At 57.9% G+C, this 16,573-nt stretch overlaps 2 protein-coding genes across 6 annotated transcripts; both read right to left on the bottom strand.

Annotated features, from left to right (window-relative positions):
• Nucleotides 1-162: 162 nt before the first annotated feature.
• GIPC3 (GIPC PDZ domain containing family member 3) lies at nt 163-6,469 on the bottom strand. Of its 3 annotated transcripts, none has more exons than XM_064479718.1 (6): nt 6,181-6,469; nt 5,248-5,433; nt 4,936-5,116; nt 3,522-3,634; nt 3,162-3,256; nt 163-3,045 (listed from the first exon to the last, which is right to left on the bottom strand). In XM_064479718.1, the coding sequence occupies exons 1-6, from the start codon at nt 6,421-6,423 to the stop codon at nt 489-491; spliced, it is 3,375 nt and encodes a 1,124-aa protein (XP_064335788.1). In that variant the 5' UTR covers nt 6,424-6,469; the 3' UTR covers nt 163-488. The 3 variants fall into 3 exon arrangements, with proteins under 3 accessions (XP_064335788.1, XP_064335789.1, XP_010994365.3); XM_010996063.3 differs by having other exon boundaries at nt 2,742-3,045; nt 3,175-3,256; XM_064479719.1 differs by lacking the exons at nt 4,936-5,116; nt 5,248-5,433; nt 6,181-6,469 and having other exon boundaries at nt 3,522-4,832.
• Nucleotides 6,470-9,475: 3,006 nt separating this feature from the next.
• On the bottom strand, nt 9,476-14,536 carry HMG20B (high mobility group 20B). Of its 3 annotated transcripts, none has more exons than XM_064479716.1 (10): nt 14,467-14,536; nt 14,132-14,187; nt 13,568-13,676; nt 12,853-13,095; nt 12,124-12,244; nt 11,741-11,787; nt 11,393-11,465; nt 10,941-11,156; nt 10,180-10,328; nt 9,476-9,659 (listed from the first exon to the last, which is right to left on the bottom strand). In XM_064479716.1, exons 2-10 carry the CDS (start codon nt 14,167-14,169, stop codon nt 9,657-9,659), a joined length of 999 nt encoding a protein of 332 aa, XP_064335786.1. In that variant the 5' UTR covers nt 14,170-14,187; nt 14,467-14,536; the 3' UTR covers nt 9,476-9,656. The 3 variants fall into 3 exon arrangements, with proteins under 3 accessions (XP_064335786.1, XP_064335787.1, XP_031292777.1); XM_064479717.1 differs by having other exon boundaries at nt 10,196-10,328; XM_031436917.2 differs by having other exon boundaries at nt 12,853-13,056.
• Between the last annotated feature and the right edge of the window lie 2,037 nt (nt 14,537-16,573).

Genomic DNA, 16,573 nt, shown 5'->3' with positions numbered 1-16,573 from the left:
GTGAGCGCCTGCGCAGTTAGCCCTTAAAAGCGTGCTTAGCACACAGTAGGCGCTTAAGAAGCACCTAGGGTTGTCATGTCAGCACCCCCGGACCCTCCTGGCTGCCCCTTCCTCTGCTCCCCCCAAAACTTCCCCCAAAATGACACACTCTTCCGCAGGGGTGGGAGGTGCCTTTATTCCGCCGAGCCCTCGAGGTACATGAAGAGCAAACTGCCTCCTGCCGCCTCTTTCCCCTCCACAGACTGGGGCCTGCTTACACCTCGCAGAGCCAGGCTCAGGCGGGAGTGAAAGTGAAGCCCGTTTCCACTCTCCCCGCCTTCCCTGACCTATAGAGGAATGAGGTCACCGCTACTTCTGGGGGACCCAGGCCTGGAGGGGCAGGAGAGGCGGTTGGAGCCACAGGGGCCAAAACTATGCTACCCCTTGGTGGGGGAGGGGCTCTGATCTCCGCGGAGCCGCCGGACTCCGTGAGCTGCGGGGACAGGGGCCTAGGAAGGCCGCCCTGGAGGCAGACTAGGGATGACGGATTTGGTGGGCGGGGTGAGCTTCTGGAGTCCCACCTGGGGCTTGGGGGAAAGGGCTGGTTTCTGAGGGACCGCGGGGGCCTGTGGCTGTGGGGCCAGCCGGGAAGCTGATGGACTTTGGCCCGGGCCAGTATCAGCCTGGGTTCCTTGTACCAGATCATGAGTCTGGGGCTGAGGGCAAGAGACTTTGCTCAGAGCTGGAGCTGGGGCTCTGGGTGGTGGTCCTGGGTGTTGAGGTCGGGCTGGGGGAGCAAGGTCTGGCTGGGTTCTGGGGTCAAGGCTAGGGGTCTGTGGGTGGATCCCATTTCTAGAACTGACCTGGATTCTTGAGCTGGCCTGGCTTCTGGAGCTGGATTGGGTTTCAGAAGCAGATTCAGTTCTGGAGCCAAGGGGGACTCCAGAGCTGGGCTGTGTTCTTAAACTGGTCTGGGTTTCAGAGCTGGGCTGAACCCTGGGACTGAACTGGGTTCTGGAGCTAAGCTGGGCTCCAGAGATGGGCTGAATTCTTGCACTGTTCTGGGTCTCAGAGCTGAACTGTGTTCCAGAACTGGTCTGGGTTCTGGAGCTGGGCTGGGTTCCAAAAACAGGCTGGGTTCTGGAACTCAGGTGCACTCCAGAGCTGGGCTGAGTTCTTGAACTCGTCTGGGTTTCAGAGCTGGGTTGAGTCTTGGAGCTGGACTGAATTCTTGGATTGCTCTGTATTCTGGAGCTGAGTTGGTTTCCAGAAGTGGTCTGGGTTCCCGAACTGAGATGGGCTTCAGAGCTGGGCTGAATTCTTGTTCCAGTCTGGGTCCCAGAGCTGCACTGTGTCTCAGAGCTGAGCTGGATTCCAGAACTGGTCTGGGTTCTGGAGCTGAGTTGGGTTCCAGAGCTGGGCTGTATTTTTGAACTGGTCTGGGTTTCAGAGCTGGGTTGAGTCTCCGAGCTGAACTGAGTCCTGGAGCTAGACTGGGTTCTAGAGCTGAGCTGGGCTCCACAGCTGGGCTGAATTCTTGATCTTGTCTGAGTCCCAGAGCTGGACTGGACTTTAGAGATGAGCTGAGTTCCAGAGCTGGTCTGCTTCTCAGAGTCCAGCTCAACACCAGAGCTGCCTTGGATTGTGGCCTGGAATTGATATTGAGAACGTGGCAGGGTTTCCGAGATGAGCTGAGTCCCAGAGGTTTGCTGAGCCCCTGGGTGGGGCTGGGTCCTGGAGCTGGGCCTGCTCTCGGAGCTCGACAGAGCTGTGGAGCTTAAGTCTGTTGCTGCATTGGTCTGGGTCCCACGACTTGGCTGGATTCCAGGCTTTAGCTGGATTATGGAACTCAGCTGGGTCTCAGCAATTGACTGTGTTTTAGAGCTAAATGGGCTTTCAGAGCCAGTCTGTGCTCTAGAGCTGTGCTGAGTTCTGGAGCTGGGCGGGGTGGCTGAGCTGCACTGAACTCTGGAAATCGGCCTCGCCTCACAGTCTGTCTGGGTCCCGGAGCTAGATGGCATTCTAGAGCTGCTCTGTGTTCTGCAGTGAGCACAGGGCTCAGTGTCAGACTGAACTCTGGAGGAGGCTCCCCCTCCAGAGACGGTTGGGGGTCCAGAGCTTGTCTGAATCCTGGAGCTGGGCCTGCTTGTTGCACTAGGCTGGAGTTTAGAGCTGGGCTCAGCCTCTGAGCTGGACTCATCACTGGAGCTGGACTGGGCCCCAGGATTGGGGTGAGTACTTGAGTGCAACTGGGTTTTAGAGCCAGGCTGGAGCCTGGACCTGGACTGGGCTGCAGCATGCATCTGGTTTCCTGAGCTGGTCTGAGTTCGTGAATAGGGTTGGGTTTGGGAACCCTCTTTGAATCCTGAGCTGGCATGGCTTCTGGAGCTGGGCTGCTTTTTGAGTCTCACCTGGGTTCCAGAACCAAGTGGCGTTCCTGAGCTAGAGCAGGTGTCCAGGTACGGCTGTGTCGTGGTGCTGTCATGCATTCCAGAGTCGGGTCGAGTTTTAAGGCAGGGCTTGGTCATAGAGCTTCCAGAATTAGGATTCATTTCACAGCTAAGCTGGGTCTTAAAACTTGTCTGAGTTCCAAAACTTGACTTCATGTCAGAGCTCAGCTTTTCCTCAGAGCTGTCCTGGATTCTAGAAGAAAGCTGGGTTCTAGAACTGGGCTGTGTTCTGGAGCTGGGCTGGGTCTCAGAACTGGATGGGGTTCTAGTGATGAACTGGGCCTCTGAGCTATCCTGGGGTCTAGAGCAGGGCTTGACCTCAGAGCTGAGCTGGATTCTAGAGCAGGGCTGGGTCTCAGATGTGGGCTGGACTCTGGAACAGGGCTGCACTTTGGGAACTGGCTGGTAGGGCTGGGGCAGGGGGCTGGGCTGTGGGCTGGGGCTGCGCCCAGCCACGGGGCAGACTAGCCACAGGCCTCCCTGGCCTCGCCGATGGCGGCCCACACCTCCACCACAAACTCGTCCGGAAAGGCGAACTCGCCCAAGACGGAGTCTAAATGGCGCGCAAACTCCTGGACGCTCGCTGTCTCCTTGGATGTCTCCACCATGGTGGATGCTGCAGACCAAGATGAGGGGAAGTGGGCGAGGGTGCTTCCCAGAGGGCCCCGCCTTCCCCGAGGGCCCCTGCCTCCTCCCATGGACCGTCCTCCCCCCAGGGTCCACCCGGCTTACCCTGGCCCCTTACCCAGCTCTGGGTCCCGAATGCCCATGTAACTCTCCAGCAGGTCATCCACCCTCCGAGATGCCTCCTCTTCAAATTCACTGGGCTGGGGGTGTAGGGAGCATATCAGAGGGTCAGAAGCCTTGGATTCCTTCAGCCCAGCACCCCACTCCTCAGGGGACAGCAGATTGTGACCCACATGAGTCAGTGCTTCTGGTCCCACCATTGCTGCCCTGCCTGACAGGGGCCCGTTCTGTAGGTAGGGAAACTGAGGCCGGGCCAAGGAGAGGGTCTTACCCAAGGTCCTGCTGAGTCGGTGGCAGAGCTCTGGGTGCAAGAGCCCGCGGAGACGACCCCCTCCCTTCACTCACCATTTCCTCCACGGCGGCGGCCCCGCCAGCACGAAGCCGCAGGGTCGCCCTCCCGCTGCTGACTTTTGCCTCTGTGGGGCATTTGCTGCTGCGGCTCCTCTGGCCAATCATATCTGGAGGGGACAGAACAGGGGGATGCATATGTCTGGGCAGACCCACAGCTTCCCAAGCACTCAGAAGCTACCCACTAAGCCTTTCTAGAACCTTCCTACCCTTCAAAGACCTTTTTATGTCTGTGGGTGAATCTTTAGAGATCCTGCTTAAGAATCCTTTCTTCCCTCAAGTCTCCCTCCTCCTCTTAAAGTGACTTTCCCTAGAAGAGAGTGCTTAAGATGCTCCTTGTGGCCAGAAGGTCAGTCTAGAAAGCTGCTTGCTCTAGAATCAGCTCTTCCTAACCCAGGCACCTCAGAGTTCGCGGTCGTGCTCCAGGGCAGATCTAGGACCCCGTCCTGTTCCACTCTCCTGGGACCTCCCTCCAGGTGGGCCAGGGCACTTCTAGGGCACCTCTTGTTCATTTTCTTTTGGTTTTTTGTGGGGGGAGTAGGTTTATTTATTTATTTTTAGAGGAGGCTCAGGGGATTGAACCCAGGACCTTGTGCATGCTAGGCATGTGCTCAACCACTGAGCTACACCCTCCCCCCAAGCACCTCTTGTTCTGGAACAGTGTGCTACTCGAAGGGCCAGTCCATCATGGGATAAGAAGGCTGCGCCAGAATGGAAATCAGCATCCTGCTTCTTTCCTTGAGAAAGTCTACCCTTGGGAAAAAATTGTCTGCTGAACTAAGTAGGATGATCTACATTCTAGAGTGAAGTTCTCGATCGGGTGGGGGGTGATTTTGCCTTCCAGGTGCCATTGACAATACTTTGTTGGTTGTTACAATTTGGAGGAGACACTGGCATCTGTTGGATTGAAGCCAAGGATGCTACTCAATGCCCTACGGTGCCCAGAATGGCCCCCACAGCAAAGACTCATCCCAACCCAAGTGTCAATCGTGTGGAGGTTGAGAACCCCTCTTCTTGGGCAAACCCCTTACCTCATCCCTGGACCAGTCACAGGCTTCTCTTTGAAAAGCATCATTCTAGAACTCCCTTTGACATCTGTTCCCTAGAACTCTCCATAGCCTCAAAGCAGAACTTTAAACGCTCTGAGCCAAGTTCCAAAGTAGATCCAGATACCTCCTCATCCTTTCCAGATCTTTCCAAGACTCCCCCAACCCCTATGCCTGAACTGACTCAGTAACAATCCAGAAATGACCTACCTGTTCCTTACACAGTGCCAGATGCTCCCTGTCATCTAGAACCTTCCATCTAGACCCCTCCCCCCCAACCTTCGCTGCCCCCTGCCTCCAGAGGACCCACTTCTGGAAGAGCTCCCCACCCCCAGCCTGCCCCTTGGGTCCCAGGTGGCCCTCACCAAAGGCCCTCTTGGGCTGCACCAGGCGCAGGGTGAAGGGTTGGGACTTGGGCAGCTCGCGGAGCATCTTGGCCACCTCGTAGTGGCGGCAGCCGACAATGGAGTGGTCATTGATGGCCTCGATGCTGTCGCCCACGCACACCGCCTCGATCCGGTTGATGATGCTGCCTTCCTTGATCCTCTGCAGGGACCCAGAGTCACTCACAGGGCCACCCCTGCCACCCCACTCCAGTCCCCAGGCCTGACCAGAAGGGGACATGGGCTGGCCCCAGGTCACCGGGCACCCAGGAAGCCACCCGCCCCCTCGGGCACCTTGATGAAGGCGTAGCCGGCCCCGTTGTCCGTGATGGTTAGTCCCAGGGCATCCTCGGTCTTAGTGACCTCCACCTCCTTGGTCTCGCCACGCACGTGGGCAAAGATAAAGTCCTCCAGCCCTATCTGGCCGCCCAGGAGTTTCTGCATGTCCACTTTGTGGCTGTTTAGGGTGCAGAATAAGATCTGTCCCGAGGGGAGGAGGGAGCCCAAAATTAACGACAGAACTCATCCCCCACTGTCTGTGCAAAACAAGCAAGGGATGGACTCGAGGACCTTATAGGGAAACCGAGGCACAAATAGGCATGAAACTGGCCGTGTCATCCCCCACCAGGATCCCCAGTCATGTGTAGTGGCAGGGTATGGGGTTGGGGGCAAGGAGGCTGGGACCCGAAGAATAGGGAGGAGGGTTAGAAGGAGGCTGTGAGCCGGAGGACACCCCATTTTCCATCCCCCAGACTTCCACTTTTAAACTTTTGGTTCCCTGACGCCCCCAGACCATCTGTTTCAGGCTGTTCTAAATCTGCTGGCGCCCCCTGAGGGCTATGAGGCGCACCTACAGCCTAGCCCCCGACCCCCAAGACCTCTGACTTCTCACCTGGAAGGGGGCTGCCTGGAACCCCAGCCCTGAGCCGCCCCTGGAACCAGAGGAGCTTCCCTGAGGGCTGGGATCTGCTCCTAGCTGCATCAGCCCGGTGGCTTCCGGGACGACCTAGGCATCCACTGACTCTAAGACCCGCTCATCTTTTGAGCAGGGTGTGCAGAGGGAGTTCCTGGGGCATGGGCACCCCGGGGTCCCAGAGGTGCGTCTCTGAGAGCGAGTCCCATCCATCCGAAGATGGGGCATCTTGGGTCCCAGTCCTAGGGTCCAAGCTCCACCTCTACTCCGGGTCAGGCGGTGTGCCTCGGGCACTGGGGGTCCAGGGACCTCACCTCAGTGGGAGCGATCCCAAAGGCCTCGGCGATCTTGGCATAGAGCTCGCGGACGTTGGTGAAGCCTTCGATCTTGCCCGTGGGGCTGCCGTGTGCCAGCTGCGTGCGGAAGACGAGGCGCGGGCGGGCGCGGGGGGCGGCCTGGGTGGGGGTCGCGGCCGGGGGCTCCGCGGGCGAGGGCGGGGGCGCGGGCAGGCGTGGGTCCTCGGCCTCCTGGGTCTCACGGGCCGCTGCGCTCTCCATGGCAGGAGGAGCTCGGCCACCAGGGCCGCCGGATCCTCCGCTTCCTGCAGCCTCCCCTCCCCCGGCTCAGGGCGCGACAGCCGAGACGCCCGGGTAAGGGGATCCAGGAACCGGAGCCTCCCGGGAAGGCGACACCGCGGGATGTTGAGGCGGGGTGGGGTGGGGCGAGCACCAGGTGTACGGGCCTTGCCAGGGCCAGCTGTGCTCTCTTAGGGGAGCAGCGGGGGGCGGGGGAGGGGATAAGGGCCACGAATAAGAATGGGGACAGCTATCTGTGCCCAAGTGTTCACTTTCTGTTGGGCACACTCATTTAATCCTTGCAATAACCCTAGGAGGTGGGGAGGACGGTTTCTCTGGTGTAAGCTGAGCCACACTGTGTACATCCTCTGCCCACAGCCCTCCAGGGCTCCCACCTTCTTTCAGGTACAAAACCTGAGTCCTCCCAGCAGCCCTCAAGGGCCTGGACAACCTGCCTCATTTCTTCCCTGCCCTCCTCCCTCTCTCCTTCCTCCACTCTGCTCCAGCTGCAGGAGCCCAGCCTCCTTGATGTTTATTCAACACACCGGGCCTCAGGAACTTTGCACAGGCTGTGCCCCTATACCTGAAAAGACTCCCAGGTCTCCAAGTGGTTCACTCCCTCACCTCCTTCAGCTCAAATATCACCTCCTCTCATCACCTCCAAATCTCTCTTCCTGGCATTTTTTCTTCCTCTGACATAGCAGATATTTCATCGATTCATCTTGCGTTTCCTGCCTCCCCAACTGGAATGTCAGCTCCAGGAGGGCAAGAGTTCTGGTCTTTTTTTTTTACCCCTGCTGTATCCCAGTCCCCAGTGCCTGGCACTCAGTGGGCACATCAGGTTACAGATGAAAAGAGAGGCTCTGGGTACCAGGAGGCATCTGTCAGGATCCCCTGGGAACACAGCATCTAGGCATCCACCAACGGGAATGCTGGCTCAATAAACAGCAGTGGAATGCCATATAGCAGCTCAAAAGAGGAGCCTCCTGCCTTGGAAGAATTTCAGAAACCAAGCATTGATGGAAGAAGGCAAGTTGCAGAAGGCTTCGGACTATGTAAAAAAATGTACGTAAAGTTTAAAAACCTGCAAAAAGCTATACCCTTATGTGCTACAACGTGGATAAGCCTGGAAAATGTGATGCTCATTGAAAGAAGCCAGACGCAAAGGCCACATAGCGTGTGATTCCATTTATACAAAGTGTCCACAACAGGCAAATTCATAGAGACAAAGTGGTTCGAGATTGCTGGTGGGGGAGGGGAGGATGGGGAGCGCCTGCTAACGGGGATAGGGGTTGTTTGGGGGAGTGATGAAAATGTTCTGGAATTAGGTTGTGCTGATGATTGCACAACTTGGTGACTATACTAGAAACCTCAGAATTGTACACTTTAAAACTTTAAAAAAATGAACGAAAAAAGAAAACACCCGTCAAAATGGTACTCTTGTAGGAAGACACCCTTATGTGCTCAAAGTATGTAAAGACCTGCCCAGGAGTGGTGAACTTCAAATCTGGGATGAGGGGGTGGTAGGAGAGACAGCACATCTGGGTGGGGGAATGTGACCATATCCAGTTGTGCTCGTCTCCCGGGGCCACCATGGCAAAGTACCACAAACCGGGTGGCTTCAAACAGCAGAAATGTATTCTCTCGCAGCTCTGGAGCCTGGAAATCAGTTTGTCAGCAAGACCAAGGTGGGTCTGAGGCCCTGGGTGGAATCCTTCCCGTGCCTCCTGCCTTCTGGTGCTTTGCAGCCTCCTGCTTTGCTCCGGCATCTGCATCTCTTGTCACGTGGCTTCCTCCTCTTTGTGTCTGTGTCCAAACCTCTATCCTCTTATAAGGACACCAGTCCTATTGGATTAGAGGCCCACCCTAGTCCAGGATGACCTCATCTTGACTAATTATCTCTTCTATTTCCAAATAAGGTCGCATTCTGAGGTTCTGGGGTGAGGGCTTTGACATTTTCTTTTGAGAGGACAAAATTCAACCTACAACACCAGCGTTTGTCAAGCAGGTCTCCAGAATTTTTAGAATGACTCAAATATTCCATTAAAGGCTGAAGTCTCTGAGAGGGTTCCCCGATAAGTTAAGCATAGAATCACCATCTGACCCAGTTCTGCTCCTGGATATTTACCAAGAGGAATTGAGAGCAGGTGTTCAAACAAAAAGCTGTACATGTGTATTCCCAACAGCACAATGCACAACAGCCAAAAGATGGAAACAACCCAAATGTGCATTGATGGTTGATGGATGAACAAAGTGTGGTCCATCTGTACAATGGAATATTACTCAGCTAGAAAAAGGAGTGAAGCACCGACTTGCTACAACGTGGATGGACCTTGAGGACATGATGCTCAGAGAGAGAAGCCAGACACAAAAGGACACACAGTGTGTGATTCCATTTATAAGAAACATCCAGAACATGTAAATCCAGAGACAGAAAGTGGATCAGTGGTTGCCAGCGGGTAGGGAGGGTGGACCTGGGACCCCTAACAGGGGCTTCTAGCCCATTCCCCTTCAAAAAAAAAAAAAAAAAACCACACTCACAAGCTTGAAATTCAAATTCCACTTTTTAAATTTTTTATTTAACAAGTCCGATTGAGCAGTGGCAAAGGGGCCGCCTCCACGAGGGTCCCTCAGCTGGATGAGGGTGGGGTGGACAGTAGGTCGGTACCAGCCCCCCTCCCCATTGTGTGGTGCAGGAATGGAAGAGAAACGGGTAGAGGGCCCCGCCGGGAGTGTGAGTGGCCCCGCAGGGTGCCTGCCCATGTGGGCGCTTGTGGTGACACCTGCCAGGAGTCCCAGTGTGTCAGGTGTAGGTTTTCTCCACCCTGGGTCTTGGGGCTGGTATGTAACTCTCCCCACACCAGGTGTGTGACTTGCTGTGGGACTCCTCCTGTCCTGGCTTACACTGCCCACACGTGGTGTTCCCACGTCCCTGTAGTGTGAGGTGAGCAGGCCTCGCTGGGCCCCAGGGTTCAATGTGTGCTGTGTATGGTGGGTGATTTTTCTGGGTTGGGGTGCTGGGGATATTGAAAGCTAGAGGGGTGCTGTAGAAACCTAATTTTAGGGGGACTGTAGCCCCCAAGGTGCAGGATCGGGCCTGGCCCCAAAGAACGGACCCCCCCACCCCTCTGCTACTGGGCGGGGCTGGGGGAGGGGCGGAGACTGGAGCTTGGTCTTCTGTGGACCCGTGGGGCGGCCAACACTCTCATAGATGCTCACTGTGACAGAAGAGAGGAGATTCGCGATGGGGGATCTCCGACACCTCTCAGCCCTCACCCTCACCCTGGGTACCCTAGAGGCCGCCCTCCTCTGTGCCTTCAGATGCTAGGGCAGGGGCCCTGGAGTTGATCCCACCTAATCTGGGCAGGTGGCAGCCACCCAGAAAAACCCAGCAAGAAGCTTCGGGGGAAATTCCGGTCTCCAGGGACCAAGACTGTGCTGCTAGATCCCACCCAGCAGCATTTAATATAGTACCAGCCTCATCAGCGCCCCCCAGCGGCTCTGTCATTAGCCACCTGCATCAAACCAGCCCCACCTGGTAGATCCCACATGGGCAGGGGCCTCGGAATAAGATCCGGCAGCTGAATCCCACTCTGCTGCGCCCAGAGACCCCAGAAACCCCGCTAGAGGGCTAAAGCCAGTCGTTCTTGCCAGGTCCCGCCGGAGCAGGTCTAGCTTTAGCAGCCCCCACGCAACGCAGCCCCACTTGGGGTAAAAAAGCGATCCCGGGGCGCAGACCTGGCCGGGCACACACCTGGCAACCTGGGCCAGGATCTCCTTGATGCGGACGATGAGCTTCTCGTGCTGGACGGGGTCGCGCTCGATAGCGCCGTGTAGCCGGGCCATGTAGAAGTCCAGGGTGCTGAGTGTCGGAGTCTCGCCAGTGCCTGGGGAGGCGAGGGACCGGTCAGCCAAGCCCAGCGGGGGAGTCACCGTGGTGGGGGCTCCACGGAAGCAAAGGTCAGAGGGTGGGGGTCTGTAAGGGTGGGACCCTGGGGAGGGGGCCACTGGCGCAGGTGAGTGGGGTTGGGTGGGGGCGGTCAGGGAGTCTGGACCTGGGGAAGTCAAGGTCAGCTGTGGGCAAAGGTCAGAAGATGAAAGTTGGAGAGAGGGGGGTTTGACGGGGGCGAGTGGTGGAAGATAAGTTAGCTGAGGTCTAGGTCTGACGAGGCCAGAAGCCGAAGGCGGGTACAGGGGAAGGGGTTAGAGGCGGGGCGCAAGGGCCAGTGTGGGCGGGGCTGGCGCGGGCAGAGTTCAAAGAAGGCGGGGCAGGAGGGGCTCGGGTTATTTGGGGGCTGGGATCCTCAGGGGCGCGGCGGTTGGGGCAAGGAGGTGTGGGCTTGTGCGAGAAGGCAGGGACCAGGCGGATAGGGGATCCCCGAGCGGGATCAGAAAGAGCGGGGCTCGCGGTAGCCTGGGCGGGGCCTGAGGTAGTCAAGGGCGGAGTTAGCGGGGCGGGCGGGCGGGCGGGCGGACGGCTGGGGGCGGGGCCTCCGCACCTGGCACCGGCAGCGAGGCGAAGCTGGCAGTGAGTGCTTGGCGCACGGCCTGGAGCTGCTGTTGCAGCGCCAGCGTCCGTCGCTCCTCCAGCGCCAGCTCCTGCTCCAGGCGCTCGCGCGCGCTGCTCATGCTCTGCGTGTGCCTCTGCAGCACCGCGTTCTGCTCCTCGAACGCCACGTTCATCTTCCGCAGGCGCCGCAGCTCCGCCTCCCGCGCTGCAGGCGGGGTGCCGGGTCAGAGCCTGGAGCTTGCTTCCCCCCTTCCCTCTGCCAGGCCTTTGCCAGAGCTGTGCCCCCGCGCCAGGCCTTCCGTCACTGCTCTGCCTCTAGCTCACACCTCAGTTCCCTGGGCTACGGGAGGGGGCGGGCAGGAAGGCACCCCCTGTGGGGCTCTGTTGAGCCAGCCTGTTTCCCGACACCGGCTCCCCCAAGAACCCCTGGTCAGTGCTCACCTTTGTTTTGGTCCAAGAACTCTTCAGTGAAGATGGGGACGTCGAAGGTGGAGAAGCCGTCACAGTCCCCACCCTGGGACGACAGGACAAAGTGGCAATTTTGGGGGGACTGAGGGGCAACCAAACCCCCTCTGGGACATCCCCTAAGCTTGGGAGGGTCTCCTCAGGCAACCTGGATCAGAGTCCGTGTAACAGCCTTCCCACTGTGTGGCTGCCTGGCTTCTGCTTGCACACATCTGGACCAGGGGTTCACTTCATTCCATAAGCTTTGGTCCTGGCTCACCCAGGGGTCTAAATACCTCCAGACCTTTCTCGCCCAGGTGTTCTCCTTGGAGGAGGAGAGCTTACCTTGTGTCCATTCAAAAGGGTATTCATGAGCCCAGAGCCGGAGTCCTCTGGTGGGGGAGGGAGGAGGGCAGGGTCAGCCTCCCAGGTCTCCTCTGACCCCATGCTTCGCTTTGCACGTGCTGTTTCCCCTGCCTGGAACACCATCATTCCCCTCCCCTAATCAACCCTGCTCATCTTGGGTCAGGCTCCCCACCTGGGCCCCCCCAATGTCTGTGTGTACCCCATCTCAGGGCCGATCAAGCCCTCTTCACTTGCAACTGTCTGGTTATGTGTGTCTCATTCCCAGGGGACCATGAGAGCCCCACGGAGAGGGTGGTCGTTCTGCCTGGGTCACCTGCCTCAGAGCAGCTACTCAGCTGCCTGGGGGCTAGGGCTCTTCGCACCTTTCTTGATCTTCTTTTCCTGTATCTTCTCCGTGCACATCTTGTAGGCTTCTGACTGCTGGTACGCCCTCAGCTCCTTCATGTACTGCTGCTTCTCCCGTTCGGCCTCATCCAGGTACCGCTGGCGGAAGCAGCAAGAGAAGGCTTGGCCCAGCCCAGTGCAAGCAAGGCCTCGAAGGCCAAGACCCCATCTCCATCATTCAGCTCATGGTGGTGAGCCTTCCCACAGCTCCCTACTGCCTTCCAAACAAAACCCCGCCCTTCAGGCTGCTGCTCAGGCCACCTCCCAGCTCCCTGACCTCACCTACCTCACCCCAATTCCAGCCTTTATAAACCACTCTCTGGTGTCTGAGTGTCTGCATGCCCCCACCTCCAGGCCAGACTCATTTTGCATGTTAAAATCCCACGTAGAGGGTACAAGCTGGTGGTGCTTTTTGTTGTTTCCTTGATGTTTTTGCAGTTCTGAATTAATTACCAGGACTTGAAAATCTGAAGGTTTCCAAGAAAAATCCAGCCCCATCCCTACTTTTTTTAGTATAACGTTAAGTTTTACGTCTACTCCTGCCTATTGCAACCTTCCCCTCCCTTCAACAAGCTGGAGAGAGCTAATGGGTGGTCAGTTCTCCAAACGGAAGGAGGACCCTCCACATCCAGTCCTTTGGGGTAAATGGCTGCGTGTGGGTGTCTGAGTGGATGGTGGGGAGGTCAGTGGTCCCAGGCCGTCCCCACCTGCTTCTCCGCTGGCTGCAGCTTGCTCCACTCAGCGCCCAGCATCTTGGTGATCTCGGGAAAGGGCAGGTCCGGGTGGCGCGTGCGGATCTGCTCGCGCCGCTCGTTCAGGAAGCGCACGTAGCCGGTGACCGGTGCCTTTGGCCCATTTGGCAGGATCTTCTTCCGCTTCTTGCCCTTGGGCCAGCCGCGCTTCTTCACGGGCTGCAGAACCCAGCCGCGCCATTGGGAAGGGCCTGGGGGCTGGGGCGGGGCCCAGAGGGAAAGGGGAAGGGTCTCTGGAAGACTTGGGCGGGGCCTATCGGGAGGTAGGACCCAGAAGTCCTGGAGATACGGCCAGGTAAGGGTTCAAGATTGGGAGAGTGGGGTTAGGGGAACCCTGGCCAGGGGTGAAGGGATCAGAAGTACTTGGGACAGAGGATCAGCCCAGGAATGAGGCTGCCGTGTGTTGTGGGCGTGGCCTCTGGTGTGGGCGTGGCTTCGGTGAAGGAAATCCCTGCGCAGTGGGCGGAGATGGCATTCGGTGGTGGGTGGGCGAGGCCTGGACTTAGAATGGCAGGAGAGCTCTTGGGGGCGTGGTACCTGGCACAGGGTGGGGTCTCAGCCTCGGAAGGGAAATCTGGACTGTGGGCGGAGCCACAGAGAATTCAAATCGAATTCCGGGCGGAGCTTCAAAGCTCGGGGCCCTCTCCCACCACAGTGCAGGGACTCTCACCTCTTCCTCGTGCGACCCCTTCTCTCCGGCCCGAGGGACCTCTCCGCGCTCTTGTTTGACAGCCACCACGAAGCCCCCATGCTGTCCTGGAGCCTTGCCGCTCGCCGGCCTGGAGCCACGGGAAGGCAGGGTCACCCGGACTCCCCACCCCCGACGGCGGAGCTGGCAGTGAAGGGCCGGAGTCCTCAGAGGAGGGGCCCAAGGGGGTCAGGATCCGGGGGGTCAAGATAGGAGCACTAGGGGGAGCCACGGGACGCCAGGCTCATACCCCCGCGACGGCGGCCCTGGCAGCGAGGGGCCTGAGTTCTGAGAACAAGGGTCTGAGGGGGTCAGGATCTGGGGGTCTGGACAGGAGAACTAGCGAGGAGCAGTAAGGGACCCCTGAAAGGGATTGGAGCCCGGAGGCTTGGGGGAAGAAACCCGTGGGGACCCGAGGGGGAGGGCCTGCCTCAGGTTGGGGAAGCCAAAACCCTGGGAGGGGCGAGGGTCGAGGAGCTCGAACGGGGCCGGGGGCCTAGGCTGAAGAAGCCCCCAGTGGGCTGGGGGGAGGGGTGTCGCACTCACGCGGCGGCCGCGCCGGGCTGCTTGGGGCCGTGGGACATGGCCGCTCCCGGCCACACCTGGAACGCAGACGCGCGGCCAAGTGAGGGTCGCCCGAGCGTCGAAGTGGGGGACTGGCTGGGAAGTCCCGGAATGCCGGGCCCGGGGCGCCTGGGGGGGCCGGATCCGGGGGCGGGGAGGCCCTCGAGGGCGGGCGCCCCAGGGATCCTTTGTTGGGCGATCGCCCCCCAGAAGGCCCGGGTCCGCGCCTCCCCGGCCCGGGAGGGACCCTGCCCCAGTCCCGGGACCCCCGCGCCCCCGCCCCCTGGCAGGGCCCCGAGTTCTGCGGCTGTTTTCACCTCCAAAGAAACTTTCCCGGACCTCTCTGCTGCTGCGACGCTCCAACCAACCGCCGGGAGCCCGCCCCTGCCGTCCGCTCCTCCCCGCCCCGCCCCCGGCATGCTAATGACGGCTCGGCGAGAGCTCGGATTGGGTGTGCCCTTCCCCTGGGGCGTGACCATGCAGATAAAGGTAGGCGCGCCCGCCGGTGATTGGCTGGGGAGTCCGCTGAGCCGCGTGGGAGGTGAGAAGAGAGGGCTGCAGGCGGGTGCGTCAAGTTCGGCTGCGCTCGGCCGCTCTCGGGACCAATCAGGATGCTTTGAGGCATCGTCAGGCGGAGCCCCTTAAAGGGCTAGTAGGCGCGACGCAGACTCCTCCTCCTCAGATGAAGGCAAGACTCCCCGCCCCTGCCGGATCCCGAGACCCGGTAGGGCCGAGTCGGGCCCCGCCCTAGTTGCCATGGGGACGGCGGCAGGTTGCTAGGGAAGAGGTTAAGATCTTTCGGAGCAGGCCCTTGCACCATGGCAAGGTGGGTTCAGTTCTTAGCAAGCCTTGGGGAAGTTTCCCATTTATTGACTGGATTTAGAGCCCCGGAAGTCCCCGCCATGTCCCGCCCTGCTCTGAGCCCGGGGCTCCTGGATGCAGGGGATACCCTCCTTCCTGTGCGGGGGCCTAGGCTTTCCCTTCTGTGCAATGGAGACTTTGTACGATGTCCAGGACCTGAAGGCTGGGATGCTGGGAAGCTGAGACCCGGAGCTGGGCCACCAGCATTTGGGAAAATGTGGTGGGAACAGGAAGGCTGCAAGGACCTCGTGAATGTGGAGGGCAAGAAACCGCTGTCCTAGGATCTTGGGGAGACCCAGGCAGCAGCCTGGACTTCTCACAGCCTGGACTGGGGTTGCCTCTGCTCCCAGGATGCTAGTTGTGGTGACTGGGTGCTCACGATGGCCCATAGACCCTAAACAATCTGCCCACATCAACTTCCTTGCACTCTCCCCCTCACTCTACACCTGCGACCTCAATATGTCCATTTCATTTATTCCCACCTCTGGGCCTTTGCACTCGCTCTTCCCTTCACCTAGAGAGCCCTTACCCCAGATTAAATGTCCCCCTTTTCAGTGAGGCTTTCCCAGGCTTGTACCCCACCCTATACACTCTGTCTCATCTTTTCTTCCCATGTTCCTTTCCTTCATTTGAGCTGCCTGTTTGTTCAGTGCTGTATTCCTGGTACCTGGAAGAGTGCCCATGTTTTCAATACATATTCGTTGAATAAACAAATAAATGAATCATGTAAATTTCTAACAGGCAGGTGCAGCTACTTTGGAAGTCTGGCAGTTCCTCAAAAGTTAAAAAAAAAAAAAATGGAGCTACTATGTGATCCATCCATTGCACTCTTAAGGATACGCCCAAGAGAATTAAAAACACACATCCACACAGAAACTTGTACATGAATGTTCACAGCAACATGATTCACAATAGTGAAAAAGTGGAAACAACCCAAATGTCTATCAGTTGATTAACAGATAAACAATGTGATCCATCCAATAGAACTTCATTGGCCATAAAAGGGAGTAAATTGCTGATTCATGCTCTGACGGGGATAAGCCTTGAAAACATTAGGCTCAGCGAAAGACATCAGTCACAACAGACCGCACAGCATATGATGCCATCTATATGAAATGTCCAGAACAGGCAACTGCAGAGAGACAGGAAGTAGATTAGTGGTTGCCTGGGGCTGGAGACTCGGTGGGGAGGGGCAATGGGGAGTGACTGCTAATGGGCAAGGGGTTTCTTTTTGGGTGATCAAAATATTCTAAAAATTAGACTGTGGTGATGGTTGCGTAAGTCTTAAAAAATACTAAAAACTATGGAATCGTACCCTTTGAATGGGTACTGTCATATGGTATGTGAGTTGAATCTTAAGCCTGTTTTCCTAAGAAGCAGCTTGGGGCTGAGGAAGATGAGTCTGCCCTGGAATCTTGACGGATCCAGATTCCAGACTTTGCTCTGTTGCTTCATCAGCTGTGTGACTTTCCATTCTCCCTTGCCTCTCTGCTGTGTTAAAAACAGTCTAGGTGAGACTTCCAAGCTAGAGGACAGCGGAAGACCCGCCCTCCAAGCCCCGCC

The sequence above is a fragment of the Camelus dromedarius genome, chromosome 27, assembly GCF_036321535.1.
Source record: "Camelus dromedarius isolate mCamDro1 chromosome 27, mCamDro1.pat, whole genome shotgun sequence".
Taxonomy (NCBI): domain Eukaryota; kingdom Metazoa; phylum Chordata; class Mammalia; order Artiodactyla; family Camelidae; genus Camelus; species Camelus dromedarius.
The sequence above is the reverse complement of the archived record's forward strand: the minus strand, read 5'-3'. Positions and strand labels throughout refer to the sequence as shown.

Bases quoted from the DNA above. Each gene is read 5' to 3' on its own strand.
- HMG20B (XM_064479716.1), bottom strand. From the start codon at position 14,169: ATGTCCCACGGCCCCAAGCAGCCCGGCGCGGCCGCCGC. The intron at 13,677-14,131 runs GTGAGTGCGACA...CCGTGGCTCCAG, and splicing joins CAGCCCGGCGCGGCCGCCGC to GCCGGCGAGCGGCAAGGCTC. The intron at 10,329-10,940 runs GTGCGGAGGCCC...TCGCCTCCCCAG, and splicing joins CGCCTCGCTGCCGGTGCCAG to GCACTGGCGAGACTCCGACA.
- GIPC3 (XM_064479718.1), bottom strand. From the start codon at position 6,423: ATGGAGAGCGCAGCGGCCCGTGAGACCCAGGAGGCCGAGGACCCACGC. The intron at 5,117-5,247 runs GTGCCCGAGGGG...GGGTCCCTGCAG, and splicing joins CCGGCTACGCCTTCATCAAG to AGGATCAAGGAAGGCAGCAT. The intron at 3,046-3,161 runs GTAAGCCGGGTG...CTTGGTCTGCAG, and splicing joins GAGCTGGGTAAGGGGCCAGG to CATCCACCATGGTGGAGACA.